Below are 22,097 nucleotides of genomic sequence, written 5' to 3'. Positions count from 1 at the left end.
CCCTTATTCATAGTTGATTTAATTTTAATTTTACGAAGCAAAGTGTTGTTTTTTTCGTTTTTTTTTTTTAGATGTTTCAAATTAGTTGGCAAAGCAGAAAAATGTTAAAGAAAATTATTAGAAGCTCAGAGATGTTGCTGTTCAATTCAGAAGCAAACTTGAATTTAAAAAAGGTACTGGTCGTCTTTTTGTGTTGTGGTCTCGTGTCGTTCTCGATACTCTCCAGTCTTGATAATGTCTTGTTCTCGGTCGGTGCCGTCTCGACTGCAACACTGTTTGCTGCATGACACACTCCAGCACGTCTCCGCCATTCCTGAAAGAGTGCAACATTTTCTTTCCGGCGAATTGTGAGCGCGAGGGAGGAGAGGCCAACGCTGCCGCCAAGGCAAACAGTCGGCCCTTCCTCTCTCGTCTAACGTGACGTTCCCGCTCAGCTCTGTGCTGCAGCTGAAAACAGCAGGTGCCCCTGCCAAAGCAGAGCTCCGGAGTTTACATAGCTTTTCAAAAGGGCCTTGATCTCATACCTTTCTGTTTATAATGGAATTTTTTTTTAAGTTATCAGCACTTTTGGAGAATATTCCGTTAAAGAATGTACCCAGGATGTAACGTCTGGTTAGAAACTGCAATAGAGTTCTGTGCACTACAGCCTCATTTACATTAAAGCAGTCTTTTTCAACATTTCTTTGAGCACATTTTTATATTAAAAGAAATTCCCATGTGACACCACCAGCCAAAAATTTTACAAAATTACACTTTTTAGACTAACAATGACAATATAGTGTCTTAATTTCTTCATACTCTCTCAGTGTGAAACCTGGGTCTGTTTGGATGCACAAAGCTGATATCCTGGGAGGACAGTCGGCTCACATTTCTTTTTTTTCCTTTTTTTTTCCAGACAAATTAAGTGAAATTGGGTAATTTTTCACAGCGCACCTGACATTATCTCACAGTTCACTAGTGTGAAGCGGCACAGTGGTTTAAAAACACCTCATTACTGCAGAGTTCTTCTTCCTCCCCGCGCACACACGGCTACTATTCATATCGAGAAGTGATCAATAAATGTTCATATTGGCCAAAGCAAACTTTGTTCCTCTAAGTTTTATTTGCTTGGTTGACTTCATACACTTACTTTTCACCCTGCCCTTGACCGTTGCAACAGTTTGACTTAGACGCCACTAATAGGGCAACACGTCATCGCCTCCCCGTGCTGTTTATTTAGGACGGGACGCGTTTGCACTTGAAGCTGTCAAAATATCTTGCGCGTGAGACTCAGCGGGACGGATGGGACAAACAAATCAAGCCAATGTACATAGCAGTCAATCTCAAAAGCGCTCCGGGCTGCATCCAGTGTGCGTCTGGCTCCCCTAAGTACAATTTTTGCAGTAATCCGCTAATGAGCGCACGCCGCGTCAGGGGTCAACGGTCTGCAGCGGGGAAACACGGGGAGGTCTGTGCTCCCTCTTTAAAATTTTCAGGTAATACTTAAGCACTGGATTATCTGCGATCTTCTTTAAGAAAACCTTTGCACTGTTGTTATACCTGCAGCTTTGTTTGAACGCCAGGAAAAGGTTATTCTTTGTAGGCGATGTGAGTTCAACATGTTCAGTCATTAAATAACCCTGATTGAAGTATTGCTTTGTCCTGCCATGCAAATTGGGAAAATGTGTCTCTGATGCGGTTTGATGCTGGTGTGCCAAATTCTGCACTGTTGCTGTATTGGATGGATGGATGGGTGGATGGATGGATGGATGGACTTTATTGATCCCAAATTGGGAAACAACAATGTTGCAACACTAAACAGTTGAGTTTTTTAAATTGAGCAAATTTACCAGTTGAAGACATGCATATCTAATAAACTGCTATACTCCTTTAATAAGTCTCCCTAACCCGTGACCCATATCTGAAAGTGAACTGTTAATGTAGGCAAAAGGTGAGGAGACGTTGAACTTCAGTGGGTCAGTGGGACGGCGGGGGACGACAATGGAACTGGGTCAGCCGTGTGTCTCCTTCACCTTCGCTTGTCTCCGCCATCCCTCCCTGGAGCCCCTGTCTTTTCCTTTTTTTGCGTTGCATTGTTGGGACCGAACGCTCTCCTCTTCGCACATCCAGCACACGTTCACATTCGCGGCAAGTCGTGCAAACTGTCCCCGCAGCCTTGCAGGGTGTTTTTGACCTCCGTGGCCCCGCCGTTGAGACACTTCGCTCGCTGTTATTGTTTCTGACACGCAACGCACAAAATCGTACGTCCCAGCCACCACACACACACACACACACACACACCCGCGGCCGCACTCATGCATGCACGAGCACATGCGTATACAGTGCAACCAACACACCCCCGCCTTCCTCCCCAACCCTCCCCCCGCCTCTTCCATGCAGAGAGATACTCCATTTCGCATTCCACATTAGCGCTGTAATGTTGCTCTGTCACAAAACCCCTCACCCATCTCCTGGCTCTTTGGAGGCGGCCAATGAATGGTCACGCAACAGGTTGAAGCCTCCATGGGTGGCCCCATCTGATCAACATGCTCCAACATGGGGCCCTGTGCGTCTCAAACCATGGAGTGGAAAATTTAATGGACACCCCAGACTGTCCTGGCATGGCCTTGTGTGTGTGTGTGTGTGTGTGTGTGTGTGTGTGTGTGTGTGCGCGCGTCTGCATATGATGTGTTGTTTGTCTGAGGGTGTTCTTTTTTACTCACAAGAGCCCATTGAAAGCTCCACAACTCTACAACGAACAAACTATATATTACTGAGTACTTGACTACTTTGGGAAATTCTTATAAAATATTATAGAACTAATTAATTAAAGATTTTTTTTCCACATTAGTTGTAAACACAGTTAGTTAGCTACGTGTTTGTGACTTGATTTGTAAGCACATCTAGTGCTTGAATATTGATTGTGTGTTCATGCTTTATAAATGATGGTTCAAGGTTAGGGTAGACTAATCCCAATCCATCATCAGAAAACATGGATACACAGTCAAGAAACACAAAAATAAATGGACATACTTTCTAAATGCTAAAAGTGTGTACTTAGTAGAAAGTGGTCCAGCAAATAGCGTTGCTTTGCAATAAAAACGTGTTTCTTCACTGCATGCTTGCTGGATACTTACTTTATTATCGCCCATCTGTCACGCAGCATTGCTTTACTGCACCGGTGGCGTCAGGACTGGAGAATCCACTTGACACTTTGTCTCTCCCCGCTTTGTTTTGGCTTGACTTGTGATGACATGACAGAAGGTCGACTTGAGTCATGAGCAGAAGTGGCCAGAATGGGCCTCGGGCAAAATCCCATACGTGCAAAGCAAACAGAAGAACAAGGCTCTACTGTGTGTCTCATTGCTGCTCCTCACCTCTCCTATAACTCGAGTTTGAAGAAGCGGTCAAAAATTAATGGACGACCACATGACAGATTTTCAATGGAGGGGGGCTCGGTCGGATGGCTGAACGTCGCATTGATTTGCCCTGCGACCTAAAAACAGTCTTGTAATGCAGTCCTGGGATCTACTGTTTCTGCCTACATGTGCATGTGTGACAGCGCACATGCCAAAGTGTGTGTTCATGTGTGCGCTGCGGTCGCTCTGCTGGGCTGCCGTCTTGTGTTTCACTCTGCAGGGAGCGCGCGCACAAAAACACGCTTCTTTCTACCGCACATGCACACACGTGCACGCGCCCCAATGTCTTCATACGCAAGTCCGGCGTCCATTTCCAGCTTCAACTTTGGCCCACATCCACTGGTGTGCCTGTATTCGTGTATGTATGAATGACAGCCAAGGACATGGAAGACAGTTCTGGGGGAGGGGTGTTGGGGGGCCACTGGGAATTTCTCCGACGCGCCGGGTTCACTGGGTTCGTGTGCGCTGAACCCTGCTTGCCCACTTTCTGTTATGTCCAGTAAATAAATGATTGAAATTATTGAATTGAATTGTGTGTCCTGCAAAATGAATGCCCAACATTTTCTCGATAAATATATACATTTTAAAATCCCTTACAAAGAAAAGATGAATCCCTTGGCATTAATGAAGTAAGAACCTGACTTTCATGTTGAACAGCGATGATTGAATAAAGTGCAAAGCTTTCACATTTTGTAAAATAAGCATGCGGCAGGAAGCGGAAGCATGTGATAGGAAAATCAATTTTAAGATTTTCCATTTTTTTTAATAAATCAGATTAATTTAACCGATTAATCGAATTTTAATCGAATAATCGCACAGCCCTACAGTTGAGAGCAGCGTCTTGTAAAAGAGGACCTGAGCTGCTCTCGTTAGCCTGCGGAAGAAAACTGATTCTTCGGAGCCGCTGACCCTGCTCCAAATTTGTCCAAATTGATTCTGTTTTTCTTTCCTTCCTCCAGTCGTGATTAGAAACATAAAACACTGTCGGTGTTGTGAGGCGGTGACTCAGCCGCTGACGGGCCACTCTGAAACCACTTCCTTTAATTGCTCGCTCGCTTCCTTGAGGATAACAAATGAAAAGCGCATTCGCTGGCGACATCAGTGCATCCAGTGATTTAGTGGGCTTTTATTTTTAAACGTCGCTGCTTACTGCTACGTGACAACCGATGCATCCGCAACTCCCTCGTCTGGGCCTTTTTCCCAGACGTTCAAGCTCTCACAACTCCAACACAACACAATTAATTTGTTTTGAGGCCGGGGAACACGCCCTAAACCGAAATGCTCGACATTTAGATGCGAGTCGCGATATTAAACCGATCTCGTGAACAAATTGACAGAACGATCACTGCAAATTTACTTTTTGCGGCCGCTAATATGCGCCCGCATCTCAGACAATTGAGATTTGGGATGGTTAGTATTTCCCTCAAGGTAAAAGGAGGGGAAAGAAAAAAAACACCAGCCCAATATGTATTCAGTATCAGCGCACGGTATCACGTTTGCGTTTAATAAAGAAAAAAAAAAAAAAAAAATCAGTGTTGCTGCCAGAGGTTATGCATCTTGTTTAAGTCGTTTGAAAGGAATGTTGGCACGGGATGAATTTGCAGTTCCAGACGCCTGTCATGACTTTTCTTGATTAATTACCTGGTAGTAAAGTCTACCTCAGTGTTGGTAATCACTGTGATTTATGGTCAGACCACACACACAAACACAAGTGCGCACACACACGTACAAGAGCACACAAATGGAAAAATGGCGATGAGAAAAATTAATTTCCAACCGTCTCTTTTCCTTGTCATTAGCTGCGTTTCCATTACCCGTAGAATTGTGCAAAACCTAAATATCGCAATAAAAAACTGGTCACGGAAACGCCTTGGTGGTTTTTCAGATGTGTCAATATAGTGGTATATCGCAGAAGTGTCATGGAAGCACTTTTTTGCATTGACAAGTCACCGGACGTGACATACGGGGTCACGTGACCAGTTCACTTCAAGTGAAAATGCCGCGATATGTTTGGACGGAGGAGGAGACGGAATAATTTTAGTAGTAATCAAAGAGAAAAATATAACAACCATTGCTGACAGCAAACTAAAGCAAACATAATTCTCGTAAATCTCGAGATTTACACCATTCAATGGAAACACCTGCGAATCGCAATTGTACTTTGTCGAAATCTTAGAAATATCGCTTTTATTTCATGAAAAACTAATGGAAACACAACTATGCACTTGCTTTTTTTCCCTCTTAGATGGGCTCAGAAACCCAGCAGAGGAAAAGAAAAGCTCCGGTGCCGCCGGCTCCCAACGACCTCAGCGTCACCGCCGTTGGGACGCACGTGGCCGAAACACCTGTCCTGCTTCCCCGCGCCGACGCCACGCGCACGGCCGCCATCTCCGTTTCCGCTCAAGCGACCCAGTCGGTGAAGGTGTCTCCAGTGAAGACCAGAGCAGAACCTGCACGCCCCAGAACCCCGACCAACAGCTCCATGAGCAGCAGCAGCAGCAGCAGCGCCACCAACGGCAGCCTGGCCGCTCAGGACTCCAGCTCCGAGCTCAGCCACAGCATCGACGACTCGGACCTGGAGCAGGACCGGGACCAGGACCAGGACGAGGACGAGGACGAGGAGGGCTCCCAGTGCAGCAGCATCGCCAGCAGCTCGGCCAGCGGCTCCGTCGTCGTCGTCGCCGTCCAGCGCACCGTCAAGGCGTCCAGCAGCTCCGGGTCCGACGGCGAGTCGGAGCTGAACCTGAAACTGGACGAAGTGGAGAACCGACACAGTGCCGTGGGTAAATATCTACCAAACACTAAGAAATGTCAGTGTCAAAGTCCACATTTTCAAGAAAGAAGTTTCTTCCTCACTGGCGACACAGCGGTGCAGTGGTTAGCGCTGCCGCCTCACAGCAAGAAGGTTGTGGGTTGGATTCCGGGCCTGGGACCCTTCTGTGTGGAGTTTGCGTGTTCGCGCCGGTTTCTCCTGCTTCCTCCCACAGTCCAAAAACATGCATGAGGTGAATTGGAAACTCTAAACTGTAGTTGTGTGTGCAAGAGAGAGCGAATGGTGGTTTGTCTTTGTTTGTCTCTATGTGGCCCTGCGATGAACTGGCAACTTTTTCAGGGTGTCACCCTGCCTTTGCCCTCTGACAGCAGGGAGAGGCAGATCCAGCAGACCCGCTTCTTCCTTCCCTGAGTTCAGGAAGAAGCGGGTATTGAAAATGGATGGATAAATATAATTTGCAAACACAAATTTCCACTCAATCGAGGAATTCAATCACACTTTTGTCAGCGCTGTATTTTTCTTTCTTCTGTGCATTTAAAGCAGACCTGTCCCCCCCAGGGGTGTTTAAGCTTGTGTGTGTGTGTGTGTGTGTGTGTGTGTGTGTGTGTGTGTGTGTGTGTGTGTGTGTGTGTGTGTGTGTGTGCGTGCCTTTTTTTCATGACAAATTACCTTTTCTGTGGGCGTCTCTCATCGCTTGGCCCCGTATGTTGGATTGTTCCTCGACGGCATGTCGCAGTTTCACACCCCAACTGTCAAAAAACACACACACACACACACACACGAAACGAGCGCCTTCGGTTGTCTACCTGTTGGTTGGCAGTGCGCCGAATGTCTGCCCCGGAGTACCGAGCTGTCACACTGAAACTATAACCTGCCTGCAAATGACGTCCGCGGCCCAGTGTCTGTGTGTTTGTGTGCGCTCATGTGTGTGTGTGCTTGTGTGTGTGTGTGTGTGTGTCTGAGAGAGAGATGGAGTGTGTCTGGGCTTGAGCGCCGGAACCCGTGGAGCTGGTTTTCGTCGTGGCTCCTGAGACAGTGCAGTCATTGTCTCCCCCAGCCTGTACACGCACATCAATCTCCCGACTTCCTTCCCATCCTCTTCTCCCCCCCCCCCCCCCGCACAAGCCGTCGAAAAACACGCCGCTGGACCGGCGGCCTGAACTGCGGCCGGCCTTGTTATCGATCTCAGCTCTCTCCTCGGGGTTGGCGGCGCTCGTCACGTCTTGACGGGGTCCGAGAGATGAGAGAGGCGAGAACCTGAGGAGGCAGAGATGAGAGGAGGTGAGGGGAGTTCAGAGGGAGGGAGCATGGGAAGCTGCCGGCAGCGGGCGGGCGGGCGGGCGGGGCGAGGGGGTGTAGAAACGAGGCGACTAGATGGGAGCTTTCAGGGGCGGCGGGATGACGGGCAGGCAGATAAAAGCGAGAGAAGGTTGCGGCTGGAGTGGGAGGGATCGTTTACATCTATCGCCCTCAGTGCTGCTGCTGCTGCTGCTGCTCTTCTTATTTCTCCCCCAGCAGCCGACATTGCATCACCCGCTCTCACCTGCTCCCTCCCCTCTCGCCCCCGTTCCTGGAATCAGGATATGATTATTTAAATACATCCCAACAGCCACGTTCTCTCCAGTTTCTCTATTATTTCCCCCCCCCCGTCTGTTCAATGCGAACCCTCATCAGCAGCATTTTAAACGCGGTGGGTAAATATCTGCCAAATGCAAAGTTCAAATCACGAAAAACCTCAGAGTCAAAGTCAGAATTTTCAAGAAAGAAAATGGTTTGCGGCAACACGGTGGCAGCGCTGCCGCCTCACAGCAAGAAGGTTGTGGGTTCATTTCACTGTAGCATCGCTGAAGAGGTTCGGACTGTTAAAGCTTCGGTTTCTCCCTCTGGAGCCTGATGTTTTACGCAGACTTGTCTGTCGGACGCAGGCAAGCAGGCTGCACAAAATCAATACATCTATGTTCTTTTCCCATCGGATCTTTATTTCAGCAGTAATAAGAGGGCCTTCAGCGTTCGTATCAGTCAATTACATGTTTTTAGACCAGCTTAAAGAGATTTGAGCCATTATAGCGAGAGACTGTAACGCGTTTGAAAGGAAACTATGGTGGATTGTATTGGATTATATATGTGTGTGTGTATATATATATATATAGATACTGTATATCTAGATATAGATATAAATATATACTGTATTATATACTGTATATATATACTGTATATATATATATATATATATATATATATATATATATATATATATATATATATATATATATATATATATATATACAGTATATATTTATATCTATATCTAGATATACAGTATCTATATATATATATATACACACATATGTATGTATGTGTATATATATATAGATATATATGTTTGTGTGTATATGTATATGTATATTTTCTTATCATTATTATTATTATTATTATTATCATTATCATTATTATTATTATTATTATTAAAACAGATGCGGTAGTAATCGCAGTGTGAGCTTGTGTCGCTGGACCCACGAGTGAACGAGCTCATGCTCATGCGTGCGCCCTCGGGCAGCTGTCAAGGTTACGGCTGTGTGTTGTTTGTCTTTTGGGCCTAATGTAGACACAAATAAGCAGATAAAGACGGCCATCTTTAGCTGGGCTGACTAAGACGCAGCGCACAGAGGCCAGCGCTCGGTCTTATAAGGACAGACTGCAGCTGCTCCGTATCAACAGCGCCGCGCTGCCTTAATTGTGCTTTAGCCCGACGACCCGCTGCCATATCCAGATCCACTCCGCTCCGTTGACTCACCTTGCGCCGTGTGTGTGTTGTTTGTCCGCGGGTGTTCTCTTTTCCTTACACAAGAGCTCATCGAGAGCTCTACAACTTTGCGATTCACAAACGTACGGAGTGACTTGGTAATACTTTATAGTGAATACTACTTTAATAAATACTTAGTAGATATTATAAAACTCATTTATAAAGCATTGTTGCTACATTAGTTATAAACACAATTAGTTAAGTTTTTATAATACTTATAGTATGTAGGTCGAACGAGAGCTTCGGCTTACATGGACTCAACTCAACACAATCCAAATCCACTTGGTTTCGTTCGGATGTCGTCTCAACAAGTGCAGCGCAGCACATGAGCAACTGAGACCCGGACAGAAGTGAACAATATTTGCATGAGTGTAGTTTTTTCTCTTTTGTGTATGTTGTGTTTTGCACCTGCGCTCACCGGCCCCCTGATCCCCTCCCCCGCCCGCCTGCTGCTCCTCTTGCAGGGTCCGGTGTTCGACAAGCGCCGCCTAAACCGCGCCGCTCGCCCTCCATGGAGCCGCAGCTCGTCTTTCCCCCTCGACACCCCTCCTCCTCCTCTCCCACAGACGGCGACGCCCCAGAGAGTCCGGTGGAGGCGGAAGACGCTGCTCCCCAGTGTAGGTTCCAGATGGAGTCCCTCTCCCATTTTTTTATGTAACTTCCCTCTTCATCTTCCTTCCTTCCCCAGCAGCTGCTCTCCTGGGTTTCACACTTTGGTTTCTCTCCCTTCCATCCGTTTCGCAACTATCCCTCCTCACGTCCAACTCCCTTTTTTTATTCCTTCTCCTTCTTCATCCTCTTCTTCTTTTGTGCGCGTGTGTTGGGAAGCACACGCGCACGGCTGTCCGGCTGTCCTCAGATGCTTCCCGTCTACTCTCCATCTCCAGCGTGACCCCGGGGGTCCGCTGAGTTGTTAAGTGATCCCGGGTCAATGCGAGGTCAAGGTACTTCGTATCTATAAATGTCAACCTGTAAGCCGTGTTATTCCTCCACAGTCTGAAAGGTCAGGGACCGGGGTTGAACGTCAATCTGCCAGAGTGCCTTTTCGCTTGCACGTACACAATGGTGCGGCTGTATATCAGATATGTGTCTCTGTGTGTGTGTGTGTGTGTGTGTGTGTGTGTGTGTGGATGGCAGTTGTACTTTGCTTCCTGGCTTCACTCTGGACTGCTGTTTTAATTGCCGGCCACGCCCCTTTCCCCACTGAGTGCAACGTTTACGATCTTCCATATTAAATCTCATCTGCTCTCTTCCTCACCTCCCTCCCCTCCCCCACCTCCCCCCCTGCTCCCCTCCTCACCCTGCTCTCCAGTGTACTGCTGTGGGCCTGTGCGTCTGCACTCCAAACCCTCCTGAAGTGCCTCTCTGGCTCCGCTCCTCCTCTTCCTTTCCAACTGGCCTTGTTTCCGCTGGACCGTCCTCTGACCTTCACCAACATCTCTTAGGAATTGTTTTTTTGTCCTTTCCACCTTTACTTTTGTGTCTCTCAGTGTCTCATCACCATCACACTTTTTATTGTCAAAATTCCTTAAACTGAAGCAACCGAACTGCATCTTTCCTTTGATTTAGCCCAAATTCTGCAAGTCAAAGTTCACTTTGTTTGCCTTGCGCTTGTTATTTTTTACGTTTACCTGCGTCTGCCTTGTTATGCGTGTTATTAAATAAGTGCTTGACATGGACAAGCAGAATGGACTCTGAGGACTGCACAATGACCAGCGAGCTAAATCGAGAAGGTATCGGTTACCGCGTGATTGATGAGCGACACGCTGAGAGCAGGTTGTGAGGGAGGTCATGTGATAGCCGTCAGTCAATATTTTTGCGATGCGGTATCTGCAGATCGATGGATAGACAAGCGGCGTATGTTTCTCTCTGTGGTGGTAGATGGTTACTTTGGAAATGTAAGAACTGAACGCTGAGGCAAGTTATTGAAAGGGTCATTTGTCACATGACGTGTCCATTGTATTCTGCAGTACCTCATGTTTTAGAAAGAGAAACGGTGCACATGCTTGGTTTAATCACTATTGTATGAAAGAGGATGAGGGCCATAAGCAGAGAAAAAAATATTACAGGAAAGAGATTTTCAAGTTTTAAAATGAAAACTTGAAAATCTCTTTCCTGTAATATCTTACAATAATAATAACAAGTTTCAATTTCGTGAAAAAAGTCGACGTAAAAAAGACAAAAATTCGTGAAAAAGTCATTGTAAAAAAGACGAAATTTCGTGAATAAAGTTGAAATTTCGTGAATAAAGTCGACGTTAGAAAAAGACGAAATTTCGTGAATAAAATAGAAATATCATGAATAAAGTCGGCGCAAAAAAGGTGAACATTTTGTGAATAAAGTGGAAATTTCAACATTAATGACTTTAATCTCGAAATTTCAACTTAATTCTCGAATTGAAAACTTAAAAAAAAAAAAAGTTCTATCTTAATTTTTTTCTCTTCCTGTGGCCCTAATCCTCTTCCATACTACGGTGAAGATTGCAGTTGCATGATTGTTTTTTTGTCTTTTTTTTTTTTTTTATGATTTGTAGCTGTACACTTTCTGTAACGTTCTTTGAGTGTCACAACACTGTGCGACAGAAGAAAATTGCTTTACAAGTATGACCATTTACACACTTCTTTCATTGTTCTTTTTTTAGTCATTTGGACTCAGCCAAGCAGAGACAACCCTCTGTTTGTTTTTTTTACCACTCGGTTTTCTTCTTACATTTAGTGGTTCGCTTCTGGTCTCCATCACGTCAACGCGCGCGGTCGACCCGGTTTTAATTGCGGCTGTAAATTTAATTTTGCAGCCCTGCTTTTTTCTGTAAAATCTTATTATTCTGCGTTTATGAGCTCTGAGGCATTAGGTTTTACTGCCAATGTGTTGCCCAACAAGAAAGTGTGTGCTTATCGAGCCCGTGGAAGGTGTCTTAATAAACGACTGCAACGAGTGGAACACTTTTTAATTGTAACACCGATTTTGAAAAGACTCCGTTTAATGAAGCGGGTGGAGTTCGAGGTCCAAGGACTCGGTCCGCGGTTTGGAAGACGTGCACGGGAGTGCAGTGACGTGTGTGACCCATTGGCCTCGGTTAACATTTTGCTTGGCTTTAACGAACGCGTGTGCTCGCAGTCAACTTTCACTGGACGTTCAAGTACCGTAACTTCGGTGCATGTTTGTGTGTGTGTGTGTGTGTGTGTGTGTGTGTGTGTGTGTGTGTGTGTGTGTGTGTGTGTGTGTGTGTGTGTGCAAGCTGATTGCGGCTATTGCTGGCATGACTCAGCTGTTGCTGGGAAGGAGCTTGGAGGACAGTCCTGTTAGTCATCACCGCATCTCGTGGAACTGACTGTTCTCTCCACATTAATAGAACCTGGCCCCAAAAACTCTCTCTCTCTCTCTCTCTCTCTCTCTCTCTCACTCTCTCTCTCTCTCTCTCTCTCTCTCTCCCCCTCTCCCTCTCTCTGAACCCTGCTTTTTCACACGCACATACAAACACACACACACACGCACAGGAATGCAAACTGGAGCAAACGCAAATGCACGCACAGACCCACATTTACCTGGATTTAACAAAAAGGTTGTTCCCCTTTAAACCAAAGGAATTTCCTCTTTTCCTTCCTCGCATCAGTCTGCAAAAAAACCCAAAAAAACAGCCCAAGGATTTTTATTGTCTTGGCCAAGAATCCTGTGAGATCAGTGTCAGACTAAATAAGTTCTCCCCCAAACCCAAAGCACTCACCAGAGCATGACTGTACTAAAGAGATGAGAGGGTATGAAGCAACAGTCGGTCTTTCGCCTGGACCTCAGACGGCTCAGTTAAAGTTGAATTAAAAGAGTTTGTTTCCTGTAAAATCCACCCATACTTTATTTAACTGTTCTGTCGAGCCGCAAGTGCTGGTGGCTGAGACTTGCGTTCGTAAATTTGTCCCGTGTTTTCTGGGGTTTATGGTGGCGCGCGTGCTTGTGCGTGCATGTGTGTGCATGTGTGGTTGCATATTAATTTTAAAACGAGCTCACACACTCCTTCTCTCCCGCTATTGTTGCCCCCCTCCCTGCCTCCTGCGCCGCCCTTTCAACTAATCGGGCCGCTCACAGTCATTACTCTCTGTGTTTCGCAAGCCGGTGGTTTTGTCGAGAGAACAAAAAAATGAACCACCGCCCGAAAATGTACGTGCATGAGTGAAAAAACAAAGATCTAACTCCTGCTTTCTGGCCCCCGGGCTGATTTAAACGTGTCCTCTTTTTACAGCATGGGTCCACTCGATGCGCAGCTCGCCGCTCGGTGGTCAGGCGGCAGAAAACAAAACCCCAGAGGACACCACGTCCGTAGCCAGCAGCGGCAGCAGCAGCGGCAGCAGCAGCCTGCCCGACCAGGGTTACGCCCCTTCCGAGGGCACCATCAGCTCGCCGTCTGACACTCAACCCACGTCCCCGGAAGGCAGCTTGTCTCCGGGTCTGCTGGGCCCAGTGAGGGACAACTCCAGTGACAGCGACGAGGGCTTCGCCATGTGGAGGTCCAGACACAGGTAGAGCAGCAAGAGTGGGGAGTCGGCGGCAAAGACACATAATCATGCATTTGCAAATCCCTCCCCTCTCATATTGCACCTCACATCCTTCCTGTGTCCTGCTGTTATCACATTAGATCAGACTTGGGTTTCTCTTCTCCAAACAAGTCTTGCTTCTCATCTTCTCATCCCAGGCCCAGAAACATTTGTTTCAGTTTTCTTACTTGACTGTGGAGATCCAGCCAGCAACTAGAAAAAGCTGTACACCATCTATCGTTCACTGGCTGTGAATATCTTATCCACCATTGCACTTTATATGCTACAGCAAACTGTCCATCATTGTCTGTACCAATATTTTTGGACTATTAACGCAAACCATACGCATGGTTTCCGGTCACATAGTTGCATACACGTACAAGTTCCAAAAGCTGGGCAAAACTGCTTTTAAATATGCTGCCCTTTCAGCCTGGAATGACCCCTTCAGGGTTGATGACTCGAGGTGAATTTCAATCATTTTCAAAAGATAGAGAAAATGTTTCTCTCTTAACTTGCAATTGCTTTTATATTCTTGTCAATTCCAGTCTCTACCCTTGAGATCCTAATGTATTTTAGTTAGCTGTTACTTTGATAGGTAAGTATTTGTACTGTGTTCCATATGATATATGATATGATATCATTATGTGATATGATATGATACGATACGATACGATATGATGATATTATATGAGCGACTTACTCCTCCTCTTGCTGTTTGTTTTAGCTTCAACTGTAAAGCTGCTTTAAAAAACAAATGCTACCTTCCCAGGATTAATGATCAAGTTCAGCCCAGACCCGACATTTTGAGAGCACATTCCTTCCGTTTTAGTGCAGGTCTTAACCGTCCCAGCGGCAGCAACCAGAACCGGCCCCACCATTAGTTTTATCGGAGGTGCAGCCAAAGCTGGCACTCTTAATGTTTAGCGTCGGGATTTCATACGTTACGCTGCCGCACGCCGACTTAACGTCCTTTTGTGAAAATGAACACAGCCCCGATCGCTTTTCACCTCTTAAGTTGTTGTTCAGAGTGTGCGGTAACATGCCCAGGCCAGCAATCCGGGATCCGTGCCCTTAATCAGAGAAATTCTATGAATCCAGGCGCTGGCCTGATGTTGTTGGCTGCCCTCGTATTCCAAGAAAACGCTCCGATTTTCTCAGAGTTCCTGAGGAAAAGAGGGCCGGTCCAACCCGCTGAGAAGACAAATTCTATTTAGTTTGGCCCCATACTTGCAATTTGTTATGGGTAATATGCCAGTAATTCATGAGAACGCTTCGCTGAACCCTAGAAGAGAGTCGGAGAAGTTAACGCTGTGGTAATAATAGATTTACAGATTTACGTTTCGGAGCCAACGGGGCTCCAGTAAAAATAGAATCCGATTCTTAGCAGTCGTTTTGTGGGGAGATTGGTGTGGAAAGTGGGCTGGATTCACCGGCGGCATCAAAGAAGCGTGTCGTAGCAGCTGTTCGCTGGTGACTGCGTGACTATTGATAAAATTTATGGAGGCATAAATCCCACAGTATTTTGGCTGCTGACGTGCACTGGATTTTTTTTTTCTTCTTCTTCTTCTTCTTCTTCTTTTGCAAATGTTTAGCGTCGAGTGTTTACATACATGCGCGCGCTGTGTTTTCACACGTGTTTTCTCTCCACGCCGTCCTCAGGCACAGAGACGTGAGCTCCAAGTCGAGAGCGAAGGTGGAAACTGGCAGCTACAAGGAAGACCCCGAGCTCACGGCGCAGCTGCACCGCACCCTGGCCGATTTCGAGGCAGACCTTGCAGGTGAGCTTCAGGTGGCCTGTAGGGGTTCCGCCCGGTAATACATGTTTTCACATGAAAGCACCTTTTCAAAACCCGGATTTGATTCTCGACCCACTTGTTTTGTTGACAGAGCACGCAGACACAGCCTCGCTGAAGGAGACTCGTCACGATGTCTGTGTCCTGTCGGCGAGCCACAGCGAGGTGCCCGTGTCTGTGGTGGACCTGGACGTGCCCGTCACGACCATCGATGAAGTGTTTGTGGAGGACAGTTGTACAATCACACCAGATCACGCGTCAGAAATCAGGGAAAAGTCGTTTGTCTGGAGCGAGGTGGCCGAGACCAAAGGTACAAAGACTCGAGCAGAGACGGCGGACCGCTCGTCTTCCTTTTAGAATAGAATAGAAGAATAGAAGGTGGCATATCGTGCAACGAGAAGGATATGAATTAAAGCAATAAAGAATTTATCAACTACGAGTTAGAAAGGAAGAACGAATATTTACATCTATATCAGGCACGGGTAAACTACGGCCCGGGGGCCATATGCGGCCTGTTGAGCTTTTTAAACAGGCCCGCTGAACTTGAAGAAATGATATTAATAGTACGTAAGTAATAAAATAGCTGTATTTCAATATAGATTCAATAAACAATGAATTCAATAAAGAGCAGAATACCGTGAGACTTGAATCTCACGCCTTTATTCATTTTCAATCGACATTAAAGCATGTTTTCTACATATCCCATGATATACTTTTCCTCCTGAAGTTGGTCACCAAAACGCTCCATCCATCTGCTGCCGCTTCGGCCCCCTCTGTCAAGTTTCAGAACCCATTGTGGCCCAACAGTTAGAAAGTTTGCCCAGCCCTGATCTACATGGAAGGGTTTTCCAAGGATTTTTTGAAATGACTCTCGTTTTAGTTTTTTCTCTTTTCCTCTTGCAGCCTTCACCCTGCAGTCCAGCGTGGAACCGCAGAACAAAAACAACAACGCTTGCGTCGCCGGTGACGCTGAGAGCGGCAGTGCGCGACTGCCATCCCAGACCGAGCGCCGTCTGAGGTCGCATGAGGACATGTCCAAGCGTAATCAGGAGGGGAAGGAAAAGCTTGTGGCCACGGAGGTCAGTAGCAGCGCCGCGAGTAAAGAGATCAAACCGAGGACGTCGTCGCAGGCCAAGTCCAGCGTCGACCTTCAGAAACGCAGCGAGAGCAAAACCCACCTTTGGGAAAGCGCCACTCGATCCTCGCAAGAGAAGAAAGCCGTCGCTTTGCACAGCAGCCAGAGGGCGCTGTCTGCGGGCCACGATGATAGAGTCCACCAGAACCCCCACGGCGCCCCCCTCAGTCCGCGGGGCGCCATCACTCACAGCACCACGTCCCGCTTCGGCTTGAAGACCTTCACGGTGGTGCCTCCCAGGCCCTCCGTGGCGAGCGACCCTGCCGAGGTGCCGCCTCACGCCTCCACCGTTGCCGCCGTCAAGATCGACGACCAGGGCAACATGGTGCGGGCCGGCATCGGCCACAACGGATCCGGAACAGTGCGAGCGTCTGGCGACGGTTCGCCGCCCTTCGGGAAAGCACAACAGTTCTGGAGCTCCAGCGAGAAGCCGGAAAGTCCCAGCAGAGGCGTCGTAGAGAGGGGCGTCCCGGTGAGATCCCCCTCCTTCGCCGCCGCCGTCAAGATCGACGACCAGGGCAACATGGTGCGGGCCGGCGTCGGGCACAATGAAGCCAGAAAACCTCAAGCGGAGTCCGGCGACGGGTCGGCACCTTTTGGGAAAGCGCGAGAGTTCTGGAGCTCCAGTGAGAAGCAGGAAAGTCACAGCAGAGGCCTCGTAGAGAGGGACGTCCCGTTGAGATCCCCCTCCTTCGCCGCCACCGCCAAGGCTGCGCCCCTCACAACCAGACCCAACGACCAGGCGGTCAGGAAGGAAGAAAAGGAAGCGTCGAGAAAGTTCGGGGTCGAACGAGACGAGCGGCCAGCGGAGCTGAGGAAAGATATCACCTTCCTCAAACCCTCCAGGAGAACCTCCAGCCACTACGTGGCGTCCGCCATCAACAAATACTCCGACGCCAACGCCGCGCCTCGGCCCAGTTACGCCCCCCGGCGGTCTGACTCCTCCATCGCGTCTTCGACGGCCTCTCAGAGACCCGGGCGACCCGCCACCATCGACCCCAACCCGTCCTCTGCCTCGCTCAACAAGCAAAGCAGAGAGTCTTCTCTCACGTCGGCTCACCCGGCAGCTCCCAGCAGGTCGATCAGCCACCCGGAGGTCAGCCGCTCCGACAGCCGGACCGAAGCCGTGGAGGTGCGAGCCATCCGGGAGAAGTTCGGAGGCGGTCGCGGCTCCAGCGGAGGAATCACCAAAATGCTGGAGTTGGCCAAGAACAGGCACCTCCAGTCCAGCTGGGTGGACCGCGTGAGCACCGGCGCAGCAGCCAATGGGGACAGAGACACAGTGAAACTCTGCCCGCCCCTAAAACCCAAACCTGCGACTAGCAGCCCTCCTCCACCCAAGGTGACGTCCCCGGGCCCGACCATTGTGAGTCCCAAAACAATCAGATATACAGTGTCAGTAATATAATATAATATATTTATATAATATTAATATAATATAATCATAATATAATATAATTAGTGACAAACAATGAAATGCAAAATATGAAACAATACCATAAGTCTGTCGGGGTCAGCCCCAATATTAATGATAATAACAACCGTAATAGTAGTAATAATATCAGTAAGATAATAATAGTAATAGTTCAATAGTACAGTATAATCTAATCAATGCAATCTGTTGGGAAAACATTGAACAACAGTCTTGTGTTATCTTAATTTAATCAAACTTTGAAAGAGGTATTTATATGTATAGAAGCACTGATACAAATTCAATATTAATGCAAGTTTTTCTCTACCTGATGCATATATACATTATTTTTGGCTGACCGTATAATGATAATGATCACACAAGATGCCAATTTCACTCTGTGACACTCTGTCTTTAGAACAAGAGGGACAGCGTGAAGGCCGTCCCAGTGACCACTGACGCCAAGCAAGAAGCCTCGGTCACGGTGACAGACGGAGGCGGCGTGACGCCCGGAGCTCTCTCTTCCTCGGTCTTCGGACCGGTCCAGAAGTTCAGACCAGTGGTGTACAGGTCCATGGAGAAAGATACGTGCCTGCACAGCAGCCTGATGGAGGCCATCCAGTCGGGCAGAGGCAAGGACGGCCTGAAGGTGAGACTGTGCAGTGCAGTGGGTGGATGGATGGATTGATGGATGGATGGATGGATGGATGGGTGGGTGGGTGGATGGATGGATGGATGGGTGGGTGTTAATGGTGACAGATTGTTGATTAAATAAAAAAAAACCGAACTGACTAAACTGAATAAATGTATTATACATAAACACATACAACTATCCCCATAAATATATAACATATACTAAGTTAATTACAATCAACACTATTCTATTTATAGATGTATCCCTTTCTCTTCCATATAATTAAATAATATAATAATATATATAAATGTATTCAGGTCAGTTCATATGTTATTTTAAATTGTTAACTTTTGCTATTTTTTTTCTCTGTCAATACTAGAGCACCAGCATTGGTCCCAGCAGCGTGAAAGTGTCTTATGTTGAGGAAGAGAACGAGAGGTCCGCCCTGCTGGCTGCCATTCGAGCTCAGAGCAACTCCGGCCGGCTCAGGAAGGTAAAACTACAAAACTACCTACGTCCTGTTATACTTGGAGGAATAAACTAGAGACCAAACAGAGGCCTAAAAACTATTCTAACAAGTAAATCTAGTCAGCGGCTCGCTGTTATCCAGCTCTTGACCGTGCATGCCACTCTATCTCCTTCAGCCTGGACCATTCTGGAGATTCCTCGCTAGACCTGGAATCTCTGGAATGCCCTGTGACCAAATGCAGTGTGGGAAAAAAAAAAAAATAAAACAACTTTGCACAATTGAGTTAGAAAAGTTAAGATAAAGAGATATAATAAATGTGAAGGTGGTGAACTTGTCAAGATGGAGTCAGACAGAGGAGACCCTGTGGTGTGTTCCGTGAACATGACTTGCAAACAGCAGAATCACCCACATGAAGCCTTCAGCTCCGTGTCGTTCATCCTGGAACGCAGCTCTGCGGTTTTGCAATCATTCAGAAACAGCATATTTAGCCTTCTGTTTTCAGCATCCTGCAAAAATGCTCCAGTTTCCTACATAAAACTGGAGCATTTTTTCTGCATGTTTGGAAGGAAATTTAAAAGCAGGGCTGGCGTAAACGTTGGGACATAAGTGCCCCTGGTGACATCACATTGGGCTGATGTATATTGCACACACTTTAAGTAGAGGACAGACTTTTTTCATTTCTGTCTGGCAGAGATACTAAAAATTAATGAATTTTGATGCTTTTTCTGTTCATGCATCCAGACTCACTGTCACTGTCGCTCTCTTCCGTTTTTCCAGACCAAATCCGAGGCTGCTGCAGAGCTCCAGAAGGGCCAAGAGCTTCTCTTCTCCCCCTCGCCGCTCTCTCCCCCTCCCGTGTTTTCCCCGCCGCCTCCGCCGCCACAAGCACCCATGTTTGTGCTGCCGCCTCCACCGCTGCTCCTGCCTCAGGGCAAGCCCGGCGCCGCGGCCGCCAACGCCGCCACCAACCCCGCCATGGCCAGGGAGGCCATGCTGGAGGCCATTCGCTCTGGGGCCGCAGCCGAGAGGCTGAAAAAGGTAAAATAAAGACAGAATGAAAGCTGTCATAATATCGGCTCAGCACCTGATGACATCATGACTTCACCAACCAATCTGAGTATAGCGCAGGGGTGGGCAAACTTCTTGACTGGTGGGCCACAATGGATTCGAAAAGGTGACAGAGTGGGCCGGAGCAGATGGATTGAGTATTTTGGTGACCCAGGAAAAAATATATCACGGGCTATAGAGAAAACATGTGTTTTAATGTCAGTTGAAAATGAAGAAAAGAAAATTTACAACAATATCAGTGTCGTTGAAGCCCCATGGTATTTAGCTCTGTATGGAAATGACTCTTAAAACGCTGAAAAAAATGGATGAAATACAGCTATTTTACGACTTGCTTACCGAGGCCGTAGTTTGACCATGCCTGGGCTAGCAGCTTCTAATTTCTTCATATCTTTATCATCTTTTCGTCGAAAAGCCTCCTGACATGATTGAGTGAAAGCGTTTACATGTAAATGTCAAACGTGTCTATTAAAAGTGGCGACACGTGAATGAAGAGAGGCGCTGCTGAGCCAGAAACAGCAACAGAGAGGCGTCTGATTCGAGGCCGTGTTCTCCTCTCCCTCCCGAGAGCGTTTTTCTTTTTTCATTTTCATTTTCTTTTTCTTTTTTTTTGACATTGTTGGCAGGACAAAGCGCTCTTGCAACGTCGCAGCCTGGAAACTGGAAATGAATTTTAACACTTTGGCAAATTCATCTGACAGCCACGCTCGACTGCTGTTTTCCAAGAAGATAAAAGTTGAGTTTCGGGTCAGCAGCTGCGTAAAATCAGAGGCGCCAGAAACTTTCTCGCGTTATTATTTTCTTGTCGCTTAAATCAGACAAGGGTGGGCGTGGAGGGGGTGGGAACAGCCAAGAGCAGTGCATAGTTTGACCGGGAGAACTTTGAGGATTTAAGAGTCGGTGTGCACCGAGATATGAAAAGGTGAAATATCAACAAAAAAAAAAGAAAAGAATAAAAGTCGTTGTTTAGCTGGGGGCATGTTTGCTCTCGCCTCTGCTTCCAGTGAGACTCCACAAAGCCACACAGCCTGATAGAGTCTCTCTCTTTGGCATGCCGTGAACTATTACTCCTGTCATTTACCAAAGTGGCGACGTGACGTGTTGTGTCGCTCTCAAACTAGGTCGCCGTTCCCACAAAGACGGTCACAGTGAACGGCAGGATGGGAACAATGCGGACGACCTCGGCAACGCTGCTCCACCAATGAGACGAGAGGCCTGGCGTCGCCGGCATCCAGGACGCGTCTGTCGGATTTACCTTGAAAAATTGGACGTTTTGTTTTTTTTTTTTTGGTTTTGTTTTCCTATTTTAGGCAATCTGAGATCCGGATTAGCTGCTGCTTTTCCAGTGACTGAAAGTTTTGGCAGACGTAATCTGATGTGACACAAATAAGAATGAAGAGATTTTCTGTTATATAGATCAACCATGTACATATATACATACACACATACATACATATATTTATGTATATATAAATATATATACATATGTATATATATGTGTGTGTGTGTGTGTATAAATGTATGTGTCTATATGTATAGACGCACATATATCTACATGTATACACACATATATATGTGTATGTATAAATGTATATACATACATTCATGTGTGTACATATGTATATGTGTCTGTGTATATATACATATATATACACATAGACACATACATATGCACACTCATATATATACAGTGCATACATATTCATTTATGTATAAATCTGACAGCTCTTACTACTACTAGTCGGAGGCCTTGTGTTTATGTTGATGCACGAAGGGAAAATGACTGACTCGGTAGCCAAAAAAACATTCCCACCCCTCCAACAACGGCGTCACAGGTGGGACATTTGCATTAAAACTTTTAATCGTCATCGGATCTCCATCGACACCTGTTGATATCCTGTTCATGGTTTCACGGTGACGGATTGCTGCTTGTGAACACACTTTGCCACGCGAACTCGAATCCAACACGATTGAACCGGACTCTTTGTACGTTTGTGCCAATGGAAGTACATTCCTGCTGGTTTTCCAACGGTACGTTCCAGATGCCTTACAACGTTTCCTCAATCAGTATTATGTGTGAGATGTTTGCA

The 22,097-nt window shown here is 46.8% G+C and overlaps 1 protein-coding gene across 7 annotated transcripts in view; it reads left to right on the top strand.

Moving 5' to 3' along the window:
• The window catches only part of cobl (cordon-bleu WH2 repeat protein), a 48,900-nt gene extending 27,501 nt beyond the window's left edge, over positions 1-21,399 (top strand). For 6 of the 7 annotated variants that reach the window (XM_076012458.1, XM_076012459.1, XM_076012461.1 and 3 more), the window contains 10 exons: positions 5,644-6,181; positions 9,439-9,591; positions 13,209-13,485; positions 15,160-15,278; positions 15,388-15,603; positions 16,197-17,794; positions 18,258-18,488; positions 18,853-18,966; positions 19,720-19,980; positions 21,129-21,399. In XM_076012458.1, coding sequence (XP_075868573.1) covers positions 5,644-6,181; positions 9,439-9,591; positions 13,209-13,485; positions 15,160-15,278; positions 15,388-15,603; positions 16,197-17,794; positions 18,258-18,488; positions 18,853-18,966; positions 19,720-19,980; positions 21,129-21,212 — 3,591 coding nt within the window. In that variant the 3' untranslated portion in view covers positions 21,213-21,399. The remainder of the gene's footprint in view (positions 1-5,643; positions 6,182-9,438; positions 9,592-13,208; positions 13,486-15,159; positions 15,279-15,387; positions 15,604-16,196; positions 17,795-18,257; positions 18,489-18,852; positions 18,967-19,719; positions 19,981-21,128) is intronic. The other variant, XM_076012464.1, reaches the window with a different exon arrangement.
• The last annotated feature ends 698 nt before the right edge of the window (positions 21,400-22,097 follow it).

Source organism: Nelusetta ayraudi, unplaced genomic scaffold, assembly GCF_046127955.1.
Source record: "Nelusetta ayraudi isolate G7.1 ecotype Tasmania unplaced genomic scaffold, CSIRO-AGI_Nayr_v1 ptg000136l, whole genome shotgun sequence".
NCBI lineage: Eukaryota > Metazoa > Chordata > Actinopteri > Tetraodontiformes > Monacanthidae > Nelusetta > Nelusetta ayraudi.
The sequence above is the reverse complement of the archived record's forward strand: the minus strand, read 5'-3'. Positions and strand labels throughout refer to the sequence as shown.